Genomic DNA, 18,584 nt, shown 5'->3' on the forward strand with positions numbered 1-18,584 from the left:
TGGGTCATAGTTGGGCACCCTTACTTGGTATTTGGGATTTGGTATTGGGAACTTGCAAGAGTTTGGGAACAAAGTGAGCTCGCTACCACATCCCACAACGTTACTGTCTTCAAAATTTTACTACAAACACGAATCAAAGACGATGTTCTTATCATTAAGAACATAAAATATATTAAGTTACGTTATATTAAGTTTGTAAAAATAAACTTAATATTATTCTATCAAATTAATTTTAGATTTTTGTTATAGTCAATAGAAGCTCAATAATATTGCGTTAATTAACATAAACACTTTTTGCAACAGAAACAAAATTAAATATGTGGTTCTTTGAACCTGCGATATGACAGAGGGACGCTCGCCAATGCGTTGCTGTAAAGTTTATACAAATCCTCACGCTTACTGCCAGGTGCACTTTAGTTCTAGTTCGTTTTTAATTTTACAACTTTAGCAGCCACCAGCGATTTCATGGCATCTTCCAATGTCAACAGAATCCTTGTTGTGACATCTAACGCCCATTACAACTGAGTCATGGTAAAGTAGTAACGAAGTGTGAACTGTTGCAGATGTCGGAGGTGTGGGGCAAGTGCACGGGGGACGAGGACTGGAGCTCCGCCCTGCTGGACGTCAAGCCCCAGGTTATACTCCATGACCGCCTCATGACAGACGCCGCCCTCGGCACGGTCCCCATCAAGTCAGAACACTCGTACTGCAGCCTGACAGCCGGCACTGACAGTCCCCCAGACTCACCCCTCAAGATGGAAGGTGAGAGGTCCCGTGTAGAGGCACCGAGTAGCGGTGGTAACGTTTTAGTGACTAGCACACGACTTAAAACCTAGGTGTTCGTTAAATTTATAGAGAAAGTGTTCTTTCAAATCAAGTAAAGAAACTAATTGTCAGCCGCGCTTGTTATGGTGGAGGTCGAAAAGGTGGGTACCAAAAGGGATCAAATAAGGAACGCTGGCAATATTGTCCTTATATTATATTTATTTGCCATCGTCCAGTGATCCAAAAAGCAATAACACTACGTTTCGAGACTCCAATCCGATCTCTTCTTCAGGTAAATAACTAACCCAACCCATTACTACAATCTAGGTTATATAAACGAACCATGCCAGAGCATTGTGACACGCATAAGTCAGGGATCACAACAACCATGTCGTGTGTTAACTTCACTAACTCCAAAACATGCAAATAATAAAAAAAAAATACACACACTGATTATTCTAACTGAACTACAGAATACATCTATCTGCATTCGCTGACCAACCACTTACGACTGACCAGAGGCCAATAGTAAATGGCAATCTTCACGGCAGAAACAATATGGCGGCCAAAAAGAAGGGAGCAGGGGTTTGCCTTTATTATTATTATGATTTGTTTATTTAACCAGTTTGTGTGTGTTAGGTTAGTAATTTTACCTGAAGAAGAGATCAGATTGCAGACCTCGAAACTGATTTTTTGTATCACTGAACGATGGCAAATACCCGGAAAATCCTGTTTCCTTCAAAATACCTCGTCAAAAACACTTTAAACCTACCGTTAGGCCCGTAAACAAATGTTAAATCAGCGTTACGTAACTATACCAACAATTTAGCCAAAAGTGAAGACTTCCAATACCTGGTTGTATAGCAGCTATGTAAGTATTATGTACGTATCTGACTTAAGTGTGTAGTCTGTTTTAAGTGTGTCAAGGAAGTATCTGAGAAAAATGTCGTTTGATACATTTTGCCTTCCTTTTCAATCTCCATCAAAATTGACAATAGTTTTAATTCTTAGGAGAACTCCTTTAAAGTCTCAGTTCCTTTTACCATGTCGTCCTTTTACAGTTTGCTGTGGTATTTTATTATAGGTTTTCCTTTAGGAATCTACTCGTTCAATTCCTTCTTGTATTTAATTTATCGTCTTTACACAGTGAATCTTTATTTTATGAAACTACTACATGTATAACAATAAAAAAAATGTGCGTCACAATAACGTGTAGCACCCTTTCAGTGCCAGCTACTACATGCATAACAATAAAAAATGTGCGTCACAATAACGTGTAGCACCCTTTCAGTGCCAGCTACTACATGCATAACAATAAAAAATGTGCGTCACAATAACGTGTAGCACCCTTTCAGTGCCAGCGTCTGTTTAACGGGACGTCTATAAAAAAATCGTCGAAAATCAAAATAAGGTCTAATTTCTGCAATATTGTTTTTGCAATAACTGTAATTAAAGAACAATTAGTGTTTTAGTCCAAAGAGTTTGGACTAGCTCTTCCAGATACAGCATAAGGCATATACCTTGGCACCTTTAGCAAAGTAACCTAGAAGAATGGTCTGGCACTGAAAGGGAAGAGCGTTTTAAAATCAAATGATTTTGTTTTACGACTGTATGTGGGTTTCGTGTAGATAGAGAGTGCAGTGCAGTAAACACTCAAAGATACCTGCAGCACCCGGTGTGTTGTAACAACCAAAGTTCAAAGCCCTCACGAGTGAGTCAGTCGCTTGTTTGTTGAGGGTTTGTTTATCCTCGAGACATATTTACAGGTGATGTTTTCGCCGGATGTCGGACTAACTTCTCGTTATCTCATTATTAGCATGTTGTGTCATGTCTGTGCGGCAGCGGCAGCGGCAGTGGACACCAGCGCTACCTGTGGACGGCGGCCACAACTACTAGCTCACGCACTCCAGCGCCCGTATCTTCTCGACACGCGCTGTTCGACTATCCATGCGGGCAGATAAGTAATTAACCGGGCCGGGCTCCGTACTCGTGCCGTGCTGTGGCAGCGAATCCACGGCGATAACCCACGAACTCTCTGCACTTTGTTTATGCTGCCGGTGGAGTTTCCATTCAAGCGGCGATTGATTAGAAAGTTGGTAAACAAGTCCACCGTCCTAATTACTTGTAACAAAAACTCTTAAATTAACTCAAGAGACTGGTCGTTTTGCGAATTATGCCGTGGAACGTAACAAAGTCAAATTAAAAATTGTTACAAAGTTAAACAACATTCATCAAAGTTTTTACAAACATTGAGCAGATTTTAACTTAATACAAACTGAACCACCAGCTTGTACTAAAATTTATATATACATCCGGCCCAATGACGTATAAAAATTTATTATTGGTGATGGATGATTTGAAGGGATGATAGGAGAGGATTGAGTACGTTTGTCATCGGTAAAACATAAAAGAAACACCATAGAAACGTGTCCCTACATACGTTATGATACTATTGTGGTACAGTAGTAGCTGAGAAGCCTGTATAGCAGAAGACTTATCCAATAGTTCCGTAAGATAACGTTATCGGCAGAGATTTCACGGAAAAAGATAATCGGCCGGCGATAATCTATCTATCCTATTATCGCTAATCAGTGTGCACTGATGCACTGATTACCTATCGGCTTGGACTTTTGAGTTTGTTTTGTGCGAGTGCTTTGAAGTTTTTCTTCTATTTTTAAAATTGATCCTAAAGTGATCAACGGGGTTTGTGTGTTAAACTCGAAAAGTCAGGCAGTGAGTCTTTAGGAATGATCAAGCGGACTTTTGGTGAGGACTCTTGGGGCCACAAGTCCGTCTCAGAGTGAAATGTCCACTGCCGGCAGAGAGACAGTTGAAAAGATGAGCGATCAGGAGGGCCTAAGACCAACACAACAGTAGCAAAATGTAGAAAGATTCATCTAATCAATTCAGAAGATTGTCGACAGCCAATTCAGTAGATTTGTGAGGAAATGACCTTAGGTTATGGCCGATGCCTAGACATGTTGACAGAAAATATTGGCATGCAACGCGTTTATGGCAAATGAACTCTTCCAAGGTGCTCAAAACGGAGAGTTGATTGTCAAGAGCTCCTTCGTATAGCCAATGAAGATCCGGCTTTCATTTCTAAAGGCATAACAGATGATGAGGCCTTGGATTTCCGCCTATGACCTCGAGAAAAAACAACGGGACAATCCAATAGAGCGAAAATTCAATGTTCATCGTTTTTGTTGACTTCAAAGGAATAATTCTTTGCCCCTCAAGGATCTACTGTCAATGATGAATTCTATTGCGGTGTTTTGCAGCGGTTAAGGGGTTTAAGGGGGTTATGAGTGCTGAGGCGGTCCTGTGGAGTGATCAAAATTGACTTTTGCACAACGACAATGCATCAGCCACACTGATGTCAAAACATTCCGAGTTCCTAGCAAATAACCATGTGACTATTGTGCCGCATTCGTCTTGTTCCCCAATCTTTGCCCTATCCCCAAAAATCAAGTGCTATTTGAAAAGAAGACGCTTTACCTTAATCGAGGAAATTTAAAAAGAACTGAAAAGGGCCTTAGTCTTCTAGAAACTAATTTTGAAACCACTTTTGGGACTTGGCGACAGTGCTGGACCAAGTGCATTGACTTTTATGATGAATACTTACTTTAGAAGTGATCACAGTGTAAACTAAACTAGATGAGCCAAATCAAGGTTTAAGGTTCATTTGAGAATTGGCATCCTTGACTTGACAAACCCTGTTGTTAATAATGGTGATATTCGACTTCCGGTTAGCTACCTGTTTGTTACCATATACCAAATCCACCTTTTCATCAGCATCATATATGCTCAGGTGGGTTGTTCAACAATGAATTCCTTATGAACTGACTGTTATGTGTCCAGCAAGGACGCGCTTTTGCGCCTAGTAACTCCACTAATTGTTGGGTTCAGAACTGAAGTTCCTCGATGTTCACAACCATGTTCAAGACTATGTTTCAAACTTAGTCTCAACCGATGTTCACGTGTTCGTTGCAGACGAATTGTTGGGAGGGTGTTCTATGTTCGCGATGTGACAGAATGTCACGGTAGGACAGGTAGACTGAATGTATGATACTGCGCAGATCTACAACAAGCGCCACACCTGCGGGACACCTGTGACAATATGTGAGGGGAATACCGCTAATTTGCTAGCTGATAGCTACCATGCTGCCTTATTGTTACAAATACCTACCGAAATGCGTCCCAGAAACAATACTCACAAGCGACTGTGTTGTTTATTTACTGGATTCCGGAGAGCGTTTTGAATTGCCATCTCGACGTTTGAGTACCTTGAAGAGGTGTTGGCGTAACAGAACATGGGGCAACAAGAAGTCAGTGAAACATTACTTTCATACCATCGTTTAAATTCAATAAATCATAGAAAATTCTCTTTACTGAGGACGAGGTTTGAGTTAGGCTATCTGCTCTTTACTGTTTTTCAGTTTAGTGGAGATTTACATCCCTTAATATCAGATAAAGATATGTTTTGTTGTTCCTTGCTTTATGTTTTGCTATGGGGTAAAATGGGGTATTGGTAGTCAAGGTTTAGGTCCTTAGGTTAGCTCTGAGATATATTTGGTGTAAAGTATTTCGTTAGCACTGCATTGTATATTATTCTTGAGACGAAATTAACGAACCAGGATCTCTGAGTTAACGAGTTTGATCCCTGCAGAATCTACCGGTACATAGGAAGTACCGTAGTTAAAAGAGAAACATTTCATCGCAGCATGCCGTGGGGTAGACAATGAAAAGGATAATGGCAACTGTCCTTACCTGTCAAGTGTCCGTCAGTCAGTCGTGTCCTTCAGTCAGTCGTTTCCTCCAGTCAGTCATTTCCTCCAGTCAGTCGTGTCCTCCAGTCAGTCGTGTCCTTCAGTTAGTCGTGTCCATCAGTCAGTCGTGTCCTCCAGTCGGTCATTTCCTCCAGTCAGTCGTGTCCTCCAGTCAGTCGTGTCCTTCAGTTAGTCGTGTCCATCAGTCAGTCGTGTCCATCAGTCAGTCGTGTCCTCCAGTCGGTCATTTCCTCCAGTCAGTCGTGTCCTCCAGTCAGTCATTTCCTTCAGTCAGTCATTTCCTCCAGTCAGTCGTGTCCTCCAGGCAGTCTTGTCCTCCAGTCGGTCATTTCCTCCAGTCAGTCGTGTCCTCCAGTCGGTCATTTCCTCCAGTCAGTCGTGTCCTCCAGTCAGTAATTTCCTCCAGTCAGTCGTGTCCTCCAGTCAGTCGTGTCCTCCAGTCGGTCATTTACTCCAGTCAGTCGTGTCCTCCAGTCAGTAATTTCCTCCAGTCAGTCGTGTCCTCCAGTCAGTAATTTCCTCCAGTCAGTCGTGTCCTCCAGTCAGGCGTGTCCGTCAGTCAGGCGTGTCCGTCAGTCAGGTGTGTCCGTCACTATGGCGCTAGGCAATGTCCTGTCTTCCTGGCCATCCTTCGCTCATCCTTGGCAAACGTGATTCATTCTGTTGTTTAGCCGATATTCAAACACTTCTGAGGAACAATAGTATCTGACGAATGAGGACAATCATCACACTGACGTCCGTCGGTTGGAAATCTATCTCTAACCTACATACGGAGAAAGCTGGACTAGAATTTTAGGAGACCTGTTCAAATTAAGATATTCTCTTTTTCTGTTTGCATACATTAATACTGAACGACAGCAACTTCACTAGTAGATGAAAAAAGTAAGTGGTCGCAAGAAAAAGCTGTAGGAATAGTTTTTTTAATGTAGGTCTATGTTAAAATTAAAATGTCAAAACATTATTTAGGACAATTCTTATTATTGCTAATCTCAGCGATCAGTTAATATAGAAATTATGTAAACTATTAAATACAAGGAATTAAATAACATAGTGCCTACATAATTAATTCTTGTTTTTGTATAATTGGAAAGAATTTATGTAGAAAACTAAGAGATGTAAAGCCTTAAATATGTCTGGGAGAATATAACATCGTCAAATGAGAATTACAGTGATTATAACTGTGATAAAAATATCAGAATATTTAGTGAGCGCTTTTTATCATACTCGTTTCGCCAGCCTTTGATAATAGCAACAAAATAACAACCAAATTAAAAGAATAACACGATTTCGGACATTTGCCGTCATAGCACATTATAAAGCTAATACACCCAATTCCATAATTGTAATCTAACCTGTTCTTTAGTTGTAAAACAACTTAATGCAAGAAACGAGTTCATAGCAATATATTGGTTTATAACGATGTTCTTCTCGGATACCTTCATTATAAAATACATTTATTTCGGTTCTAGATTGCAATAAACAATATTATTCTCTAAACAAAGATAAGAATATTCCACGCCACATATCTAGTAACAGTCTGCATTCAAAATGTCAAGACTACAACTACATTTGTCACTATGCCACTTGTCATGTTTATACTCCGTTTATAAAATTACTTATTCCGCGATTTTGTCACGGGTACCCATAAGACCAATTTTAAAATCCTCACTAACGCTCAGCCAAATCCCATCGAACTCGCTGGTGCCTATATATAAATGAAGTTCCAGGTAACATTTCACGTCTATAAGTCAGTTCATTTTCAAACCATCTTGCGGATAGACACACAGAAACGAAACGTTTCCAATTCCTGGAGTAATAGGCTTCGCTAACGCTCAGCCAAAAGGGGTTTCCACGTTAGAAATTCTATTAGGGCCACCACTGCCTCCACAGTTGACCGAGGCAACACGGAGGCTTGGGACAATGACTAGACATACTCTACCGCAGTGCGATATCGCTGCGGTAATATAGTAGGCAGTCCATGATGCAGCATTTCCCGCTGGAAGCTATAAACGTACGTAGTATTCACATAAAAATAAATGCGTACGTAGTATTTCCTATAAATATCACTTGGATTTAAGTGGGACATTGTTTTGCAAAATACGACTATGTCTGTCGTAGTAAAAAAATACCATATAAGGGTATCCTATCTTTTACCCACCTCATCAATGTGAATCCAAATGCTTCAGGAAACGTTTAATAAACAAGCTACTCAATAGTGTATAGTATGAATATGTGTCGCGTAACGGTTCGTTCTCGGACAGGCAGAGAGAAACGAATTTTCCAGTCCGAGGGATAAACTTTGCTAACGCTCAGCCAATGTCTGTGCTTTGTGGTTTCTTGTGTGCGTTGTCTCTCTCTCTATGTTAACATGGAATATAGCTTTGATACTGGAACACACATGAGTGGCACACCTGGACATGATATATCAGACTTTTAATTTTCAAAGTTTGTCAGTACATTCTTTCCAAACAATAACTTATGTTCATTTACAATGAAATGTATTAATCATCCCAAAGATAACGTATGGACACCCAGCTTTTGGTAGTAACGTGGAGTTAGCTTTTGGTAGGTCACTAAGTCATCTATCGTATCATAAAATTAAAAGTCCTTTTACGGGTTTTGAATTGTCTCTTCCACTTCTCCAATTTTTGTAAAGGGCCAAAATGTGAAACAAATGTGTAAAAACTAAATAAATTCCGTGATGAAATAGACGAGTTGTAGTCTATCAGATCGTCTTATCCAGGAAGTTTCAGTAGTAGAGTTTACTGAAGTTTACGCTCTCTTCTAGGACCTTCCCAGCCAGTGTAGGGGACCAAAGTCGAAAACTTGATACAGTGTACTAATTAAAGCTTGAGAGCTCTGATCTCTCTTCTAGGACCTTCCCAGCCAGTGTAAGGGGACCAAAGTCGAAAACTTGGTACAGTGTACTAATTGAAGCTTGAGAGCTCTGATCTCTTTTCTAGGACCTTCCCAGCCAGTGTAACGGACCAAAGTCGAAAACTTGGTACAGTGTACTAATTGAAGCTTGAGAGCTCTGATCTCTCTTCTAGGACCTTCCCAGCCAGTGTAGGGGACCAAAGTCGAAAAACTTGGTACAGTGTACTAATTGAAGCTTGAGAGCTCTGATCTCTCTTCTAGGACCTTCCCAGCCAGTGAAGGAGACTAATGTCGAAAACTTGGTACAGTGTACTAATTGAAGCTTGAGAGCTCTGATCTCTCTTCTAGGACCTTCCCAGCCAGTGTAGGGGACCAAAGTCGAAAACTTGGTACAGTGTACTAATTGAAGCTTGAGAGCTCTGATCTCTCTTCTAGGACCTTCCCAGCCAGTGTAGGAGACTAATGTCGAAAACTTGGTACAGTGTACTAATTGAAGCTTGAGAGCTCTGATCTCTCTTCTAGGACCTTCCCAGCCAGTGTAGGAGACTAATGTCGAAAACTTGGTACAGTGTACTAATTGAAGCTTGAGAGCTCTGATCTCTCTTCTAGGACCTTCCCAGCCAGTGTAGGGGACCAAAGTCGAAAACTTGGTACAGTGTACTAATTGAAGCTTGAGAGCTCTGATCTCTCTTCTAGGACCTTCCCAGCCAGTGTAGGAGACTAATGTCGAAAACTTGGTACAGTGTACTAATTGAAGCTTGAGAGCTCTGATCTCTCTTCTAGGACCTTCCCAGCCAGTGAAGGAGACTAAACTGTACTAGTAACTGTGAAGGTTTGAACATTATCAAAGTTAAAGATTTGTATCTTTACAACAACGTGGGCAGAGTGAGCAACCCGGCTATAGACTCCAGGACTGTGGACTCTATCGTGGCCCAGACTGTGGAAGCACTGCCGTAGGCGGCGCTCTCTGTGTCCGCAGGAAGCTGATAACTTTATCAAGGAACGTTGCCCTCTATGCCCTCTCCGGCTCTCATTTGCCAATCTCCACATTACCATGTCTTGTGGCCGGAGTAGTGTCACCGATACACTGGTCTCGCGATAGTCAAATTAACGATTACGGAGCAGGTGCAGGTTGTAGCCCTGTCCGGCCAGGTTACAAGAGTGTATGTTACAAACATTGTTCGTAGACAGGTCAAAGACACGCGCGAACAGCTGTAAACCGAACATTATCGCTCGCCCCCGTAGTATCACTCACACGTTTTGAAGTTCTGTCTCGAGAGATAAGCGAAACAGAACCCAGGGGAGTGAGAAATCTGTGAAGTATTCATACAAAATTACTTTGATATTAAAATAGTTGATTGATCATATCATAGTAATTCTTAAACAGATCACGAGTTATAGAAGATTTGTTTATTTTACTGTTTTTACATCCCGTAATGGGAGATTATTCTTGATCTGAATTCCTTCATATTCGTATTGGTATACTACGTGTGCAGATGGGAACTAAGCATCAGAGAGACCCATCCATGTTCATATGGTGAAATATGTTAGTCTTGACCTGAGCAATAACGTGGTATACCTTTGTACAGAGAGTTACGGGACACCCTGTATATACATTGTAACAAGAAAAATGAAACACAACAACGTACAATACATTGAAATTGTCACAGAGTATTGTGTCTAAGTCTAAGATATCAGCGAATAACCCGGGACTGACAACGGTAGGTGTTGGGCTGAACCCTACCTTCTGCGCTCGTGAGTATGGGGGCGCGTGCGTGCGAGATAACTACCTGACCTTCAACAGAAATCTCTATTTGTTAGTACTGTATTCATAGATAATTATTAAACAATACTGTACTATTCCGAAGAGTTTTCCAAACAATCAAATTCCCGCTTCCGGGTATCAATTATTATTTATCCTAAAACTTCACGGAAGGTGCTGAATGAAAGTCCTACTCCCTTGTTGCTTTCTATCGTAACCACTATGACAAGCGTGTTCCGTTAAGATGTTGACGATTTATGCTCTTCCAGATCACACAGTGAGGAATGTGCGGTAAGAAACTGGTGCGAGAGGCGAGCACAGGCCGTTGTCCCAATTCCCAAAGAGTAGCAAAAACTAGGACCACTATGTGGAATGTAGAATGTGCGTGTGTGTGCGCGTGTGTGCAGTTACATTCTGGGGTCAACAGTCACTGTGGCACCCGTAACAAGGGGGCAGAGGTGCGGCGAACTCCGTCAGCAATCATACCTAGGCTGTGGCGTCAGCAGCTGACCCAGCTTAGCCTACTTGTGCTTGTCAACCAGCATTGTGCAACTGAACAATGGATATCATCGTGCTTGAGACATACGGGTAGATTTTACTCATAAAGTAGCTACGGTAGGAAGGGTTGATTCCACGTGAATGTTGGGCCAAGCTCTTATTCACCTTCCTCTTGGTGCAGCGTCTGGAATCTGACGCTATCACAGACTTGACTCCTGAAATCTGGAGTCAAGATCGTCTGAAGAGATCCAAACAGAGTCGGCGGCGAGGAAGCTCAAAATGAACGACGGTAATTACTCTGATGTATAATTACATTGTGTCGACATCTGAGACACCTAGACCACAAGATATAGTGTTATATAGGGGAAGAGGTATTCTCATTGTCTCATCAGGTGCACAATTGAGTGCACTACGATGTGGCAGACACGATCTCTAAGCACGGTGGAGTAACCGAGTTTTTTATACATAAAGTAGCTATGGTGGGAAGAGTTAAGCTCCAATATCTTTTCTCCCCACAGTATAAATATATTATCATCTTTTTTCTTTTGCATTTTTGGATAACTGCAAAACCGATATTTTCCTGTCTGTTTCCACCAGAGAGTGTTTCGTTCTTCTCTGCTACGAGAGTAACGATGTGGCATCCTTATTCCTTACTTTGTTTAATGTTTGTTTTTGACGATAGACAGATTGTGAAGGATAACAGAATTTCGGACATTTGCCATCGTTATAGGTTGTAAATGGTATAACACAACGTTTCGAGGATTGGAATCTGTCCTCTTCGTCAGGTGGGGGGGGGGGTATTAGTACATACAATTTTTAACACCTCCCCCACCTGACGAAGAAGATACATTCCAATCCTCGAAACGTTGTGTTATACCTTTTATATCCTATAACTATGGCAAAAAGGATTTTTCGGACATTTGACACCGTTCAGTGGTACACACAATCAGCAACACAACGTTTCGTGATCTGCAATCTGATCTCTTCTTCAGGTAAATAACTAAACTAATGCACGACTACAATCTAGATTATCTAGGTGTTGTGGTTCCTGACTTACGTGTGTCACAAAGCTCTGGTACGTTTTGTTTACTTTTAACTTTGATTGTATTCATGCATTAGCTTAGTCATTTATTTGAAGAAGAGAATAGATTGCAGATCTCGAAACGTAGTGTTACTGATCGATGGTAAATGTCCGGTATAATCATGTTTCATTCACTTATTCCTTAATTACTTCCCGATTAACTTGGAGTCCTCGGGAGTAGGGCACAAATCAGGACTAAGGTCGTGTGTCGGGTACGGGTGGCCTTGAAGGGTTCAGACAAGCACTAGGGCGAGGGGCGAGGCGACCTGTACTACATAACTCCGGTGTCGAAATCACCCCTATCAGATACAAACATGTTTGGTGCAAACCACTTTCTCCCCCCTCCTCCCCCCTCGCCATTTCTGTCCTCCCATTCTTCTATCTGCTATCTGGACAACAGTAAACAATAATACTGTACTACTGCAGGAGTATATCGCAGGTTCCTTTAGTGGCTGGTTACTGACAAATTTGATAAGTAATAAACAGGTACTTTGCATTATTTTGTGTTTCCGAATACGCTTTTGTGATATACTAATTAAATAATTCTGTGAGGTGAAATCTAACCTTACACAAGGATTTTGTTAGATAAAATCTAAAGTAAATTGAAACCCTCTAACTTCACCCAAATCACTCCACTTGCTGCGTTGGCCAAAGGATAAGATTTGTTGTATTGTTTCCTTATTTGTTCCACCCTGTCTCTCATTCACTGACGATCAGGGTCCCAACATTTTTGTTGTTCTAGTTTTTCTGAGTAACTAAGTAGAATGTCAGTCCCCACACGCCACACATTGTGGATTGACACGTCATGGGAGCGAATAGCTTCCTAGATGGAGATAAGACATGCGCTCGACCACTGCTGGTCACATTTAGATAAGTTAACTGTAATGGGCTTGACTCGTCTCGCCTATGTGTGTTCATTCTATTATTTAACAAGCTTGCTATAGACGAAATAATATATATTGTTCAGTTCTTCCATGATCTCTCTTGTATAGTACAAACTTATAGGCAGACCCAATCTGTGGGCCAAAAGATTTTATTCAACGTAGTCTTTTTTTCTGTTTTCACAAATCTTACTCACATTTGCTAGACCACTCTTATAACTTTGGATAGTCTTATGGGTTGCAAGAAAGGATCACAGTTTTTCGATCCATTCCAATATTTATTATAGTTAATAAAAAGAATTTGAAAGGTTCATTTCGTATGTGTTCTTTGCTCCTAAAACGGCGGATATTGAAAAGTGAAGAAGACACAGTTCTAAATGTGAGTAATACCCTTGCCAACCTTACAGAATTAGGCAAGGCAAAGATAACAGCTGTTATCTAGAACTGCTCAATCAGCCACAGTAAACTGCACGCGCCACATGCGCTATTCTCCTCGATAACCTCACGTAACTCCATCACTTGCACTGCAACCTCACATTTCGCTGAGCTGTTACTCATTACCCACCAGATACACGTATTGAGACAACTCTGTACTTGTGTTGTAGTGCTGTGTTCTCGCAGAATGAGGCAAGGCAAGAGGCAAAGATAACAGCTGTTATCTAGAACTGCTCAATCAGCCACAGTAAACTGCACGCGCCACATGCGCTATTCACCTCGATAACCTCACGTAACTCCATCACTTGCACTGCAACCTCACATTTCGCTGAGCTGTTACTCATTACCCACCAGATACACGTATTGAGACAACTCTGTACTTGTGTTGTAGTGCTGTGTTCTCGCAGAATGAGGCAAGGCAAGAGGCAAAGATAACAGCTGTTATCTAGAACTGCTCAATCAGCCACAGTAAACTGCACGCGCCACATGCGCTATTCTCCTCGATAACCTCACGTAACTCCATCACTTGCACTGCAACCTCACATTTCGCTGAGCTGTTACTCATTACCCACCAGATACACGTATTGAGACAACTCTGTACTTGTGTTGTAGTGCTGTGTTCTCGCAGAATGAGGCAAGGCAAGAGGCAAAGATAACAGCTGTTATCTAGAACTGCTCAATCAGCCACAGTAAACTGCACGCGCCACATGCGCTATTCACCTCGATAACCTCACGTAACTCCATCACTTGCACTGCAACCTCACATTTCGCTGAGCTGTTACTCATTACCCACCAGATACACGTATTGAGACAACTCTGTACTTGTGTTGTAGTGCTGTGTTCTCGCAGAATGAGGCAAGGCAAGAGGCAAAGATAACAGCTGTTATCTAGAACTGCTCAATCAGCCACAGTAAACTGCACGCGCCACATGCGCTATTCTCCTCGATAACCTCACGTAACTCCATCACTTGCACTGCAACCTCACATTTCGCTGAGCTGTTACTCATTACCCACCAGATACACGTATTGAGACAACTCTGTACTTGTGTTGTAGTGCTGTGTTCTCGCAGAATGAGGCAAGGCAAGAGGCAAAGATAACAGCTGTTATCTAGAACTGCTCAATCAGCCACAGTAAACTGCACGCGCCACATGCGCTATTCTCCTCGATAACCTCACGTAACTCCATCACTTGCACTGCAACCTCACATTTCGCTGAGCTGTTACTCATTACCCACCAGATACACGTATTGAGACAACTCTGTACTTGTGTTGTAGTGCTGTGTTCTCGCAGAATGAGGCAAGGCAAGAGGCAAAGATAACAGCTGTTATCTAGAACTGCTCAATCAGCCACAGTAAACTGCACGCGCCACATGCGCTATTCTCCCCGATAACCTCACGTAACCCCATCACTGCATTATTTGTTGCACTCTTCATATCTTCTCGTTGTCCTAGTTACTTACTTTCACAGCGCAGACTTTTGTTATGAGCACGACATTTTTCTTCCTGCCATTTTCAATACTCGGTAGATTACTCGTCTTCGTTCACCTACTTGGCTCTGGATGCATTGTAAAGTTTGGTTACAAACAGATTAATTGATTTTAATTTTCTCTCGTATAATCTAGTTTGGCCTCTTAAAATGGAAGAACCTCAGTGGCACAAAGAAATAATTCGTTTTTTGAAAATACAGATTTTTTTGTTTACCACTTCACAGCAAGCATTATGTCTGTATCTAGTACGTTTCAATGAATAGTGTTAACTAGCATATCTATAACCCCTAATCATACGGCAGTTCTCTCTTGGATTCCAGGAGTAGAACAATTTCTAAACTAAACGCATGTAAATCTGTTATCAAAGATGACAGCACTGTAAAAAGAGTTTGACGCCAGGCAGAGTGCGGTATACGTTTTTAACACCTTGGGCGTTGAGGCATTTTTAATCGAGTTTGAAAATCTGTTTTTAAAATGAACACCTGTCTGCGAGGGTAAGTGTTCATAAACCACCGTTCTGTGCATTCCCGAACGGTAATTATCTCTCCCTATTGTCTCATATTCATTTATGTCTCGTCCTTTGGTTAAGGCAAATTTAGACGAACAAAATAAGGTGGTTTCAAAGATGTAGAGACATGGCAAAGTCAACAGTTGCAAATTCTTGAACGCTGTCCTGCACGACTCTCTGAAGTTCAAATTAGCGATAATGTGGAATGCTACTTTTGGTAATTTGATAACTCTCATAATATGGTTATTTGCACAGGCTCCCCACAAAACGATTCTATACGAAAGGTGAGGATAAATTAATTTGTAATCAGTACGTGACTAGGGCTGTATTTGGCCAAAGACCTTGAGACATAAACTCCTTAGGATAATTTGGCACAAACATGATCAATGTGATTTTTCCATGTCAACCCTCGATCAACGTGTATTCCAAGGAAGATTGAAGAACAGACTTCCTCCAATAATGTATCTGGAACCATAACAGCAGGACATCTTTCAATGTCTGTAGAGCGCATTGAAAATTTCTAGAAATTTGATTTTTATAAAGATGAGGCTATTGGAATGTTGGACACAATTGCTAAGGTCGACAAAGGCCTGTAATTCCGAACTTTGCAGCCGTGTGATCTGCGTACTGCACAAGCCAGTGTTGACGTTGTGTTGGAATGTTGGACACAATCGTTAAGGTCGACAAAGGCCTGTAATTCCGAACTTTGCAGCCGTGTGATCTGCGTACTGCACAAGCCAGTGTTGACGTTGTTTTGGAATGTTGGACACAATCGTTAAGGTCGACAAAGACCTGTAATTCCGAACTTTGCAGCCGTGTGATCTGCGTACTGCACAAGCCAGTGTTGACGTTGTTTTGGAATGTTGGACACAATCGTTAAGGTCGACAAAGACCTGTAATTCCGAACTTTGCAGCCGTGTGATCTGCGTACTGCACAAGCCAGTGTTGACGTTGTTTTGGAATGTTGGACATAATGGTTCAGATCGACAAAGGCCTGTAATTCCGAACTTTGCAGCCGTGTGATCTGCGTACTGCACAAGCCAGTGTTGACGTTGTAGCGCACTTGTAGACCACTCTCTATTGTTGTCTGCGGATCCTCGCGCTTCAAGTGAATGACCGGCTAAAAGCTTTCCACTCCACACCACAATTAGCCGAGCCTGCCCTTTCCAGATCTGCTAACGGTCTACGCTCGCTTCCGCCACGATAGGCGTCCTTAGCGTCCCGAATAATAGGCACAGGTGTCCCGCTCCAGGACTGAAATAACCTAATTAGCCCAAGGTCTGTAATAGTCACCCTGTTGTTCAATCAATAATAGTGTTGAGTAAAGATGTGCACACAACTGAGCAAAGGCCACTTTTCGTTGTATAAGCATATAACTTGATGTTTTAGAAATCGGCCGAGGATTGTTTCTAAGAAATAAATCAATCGCCAACCGTGTTAGTATTAGTGGGGTCGAAGTTATAAGGTTCCCAAAGGGTTGAAGTATCAAACAATAGTTTTTTTTTTTTTCAAATTATATTTTCTCTACCAACTTAAAACCTAATGTTTGACACATAAATAACAGTTATATCGCGGTCAAGACAACTAGGCGAAGAGATTGGAAGTCGTTACACAATTACCTGACACCGATTTAAAATGTATTTATGTGTATGACGGTTAGTTTTAGGTGTGTCAAGAAAAATGTTATCATTTAATTTTGCTATCCCTTTTGCTACCCTTATAATTTGCCCTCCACCAAAAGTAACACAACTGACAATCCGGTACTTTCTTTAAAAGATTTCCTCTATCGATTTATAGAAAAAGGTTGTGTGCTTATACAATCCAAATTGGCTCTGGACTCCTGGACCGTTTCTTCTCATTTTTTGGTCTTCAAATTGCTTCGAACACACCTCTGAAATTCAGACCTGTACGAAAGACAGATTTGCTATCATTTTCCAACCTCTGCTAGGTGGGCGTTCTCAATATGGGCCAAACCGAGTCAATTGACAAGTGGAGTCAACGTCCTGACTCGGGTGCTCGGTGATCGGAGTCATGAAGTAACGTAATGTCAAAGTGTTTGACAGAGAACGTGATGACGCACGCGCGCACTTGTTTATTCCTCTTACTCTGACGCAATGCCGCATCCCGTGAATTGACGCCATGCTGCACCGAGAGTCGTTATGCTGCTCTTTCTACAACTGTAGTTCTTAATGCGCTAGCGAAGTCGTTTCAACTTCCATGTTCATCCGATAGCTCATGTTTGTTGTCTTGTAAACCCAAAGCCTTTAGTGGAAAACCCCGTAAAGGGAATAATTAATGTTTCTGGTTTCTCAATTCTTTCATTTTTCCGTTGCCAATTTCCTGTTCTTGATGATGCGCCGATTTAATTTTACCTCAGTGTTGTTACGAACATTGAAACCACGATCTCAGAGGATGTCGGGACATTTCAGAAATCTTGTAAAACCAGTTTTGTGAACATGGAGGGGTGGTGAAATGCATCTTATATTGCTAATCCGAAAAATAGATCTCCAAATAGTGATTCTGAGGGAATAAGTATTGTTGTGTACTTTGATTTGACAAATTGACATTTTCTAGCCCTGACTTTGTCTTGGGACCCTATTTGAAGCTATATGTCACTATTGTCTGCCCTAGTGAAGGCATCAGGTGGAGTTATGGCCTTTTTTCAAAGAGCATATTGTTCACGAACAACCCTCTTAAGATGTAGACTCAGGTATCAGAATTCTCTGCAATGTGTTTATGTGTCATTTGCAGCAAATCTTTTTTTCTAATTTTTATTCTCTCTAGAAGCCTGGCTATGGAATTCAATACTTTTTTGTCTTTAGGGAATTGTAAAATAGAAGTCATTTTGAATAATTTTTACATAGAGGTCCTTCTAAAAATTGTAACGAAGGATATTTTTACGCAGATTCTTGAATAATTCTAATGTGAAGCGACTTAATTTTTGAATAGGGGAGAGTCAAGCAACTTCACCACTTTGTTAGTTAGTGGACAGGTTGACAGGTCAGAACGGTATCATCGATATACTAAGAATGACTAAACATAGAGAAGTGAAATTTTCAGAAACCTTTGTTTGATTTATTTATCTGCAATGATTTGACCGTATATTATTAAAATGCTGCAGATGGTTGCCAATAGAAACCCTTCATAGGATTTTAATGTGATGCACGGTCTAAGGTGTTATGTATATACATATACATACCAAACTTAGATAGGCAGGAAGTACACTTCGACTAAGGTATACAACATATTAGATGTATAACTAATGTTATGATCTTGCATTTAGCCATAAACAATACATGTGTTGCTTACTTGAAGGAAAAAAACCCAGGCCTGAATCCTCAGAGGTGGTAGTGAAGGACGAGCTTCTTAGCGCGCCAGAGTCTCTGGTGTCCTCAACTCGAAGGTGTGTTACAGACATTGAAGATGACTTCCCGCCAGTCGTGAGGCTCCAGAGGACAGGCAGCAGGTTGAGGCCAGAGTCTCCAGAGGTTTTAGTTAGT

The 18,584-nt window shown here is 41.4% G+C and overlaps 1 protein-coding gene across 3 annotated transcripts in view; it reads left to right on the forward strand.

Annotated features, from left to right (window-relative positions):
- The window catches only part of LOC124357958 (cyclic AMP response element-binding protein A-like), a 191,802-nt gene that overhangs the window by 152,376 nt on the left and 20,842 nt on the right, over positions 1-18,584 (forward strand). For all 3 annotated transcript variants that reach the window (XM_046810126.1, XM_046810125.1, XM_046810127.1), the window contains one exon: positions 564-762. In XM_046810126.1, the coding sequence (XP_046666082.1) occupies positions 564-762 (199 nt within the window). The remainder of the gene's footprint in view (positions 1-563; positions 763-18,584) is intronic.

The sequence above is a fragment of the Homalodisca vitripennis genome, chromosome 3 (genome assembly GCF_021130785.1).
Source record: "Homalodisca vitripennis isolate AUS2020 chromosome 3, UT_GWSS_2.1, whole genome shotgun sequence".
In the NCBI taxonomy this organism is placed as follows: Eukaryota; Metazoa; Arthropoda; class Insecta; order Hemiptera; family Cicadellidae; genus Homalodisca; species Homalodisca vitripennis.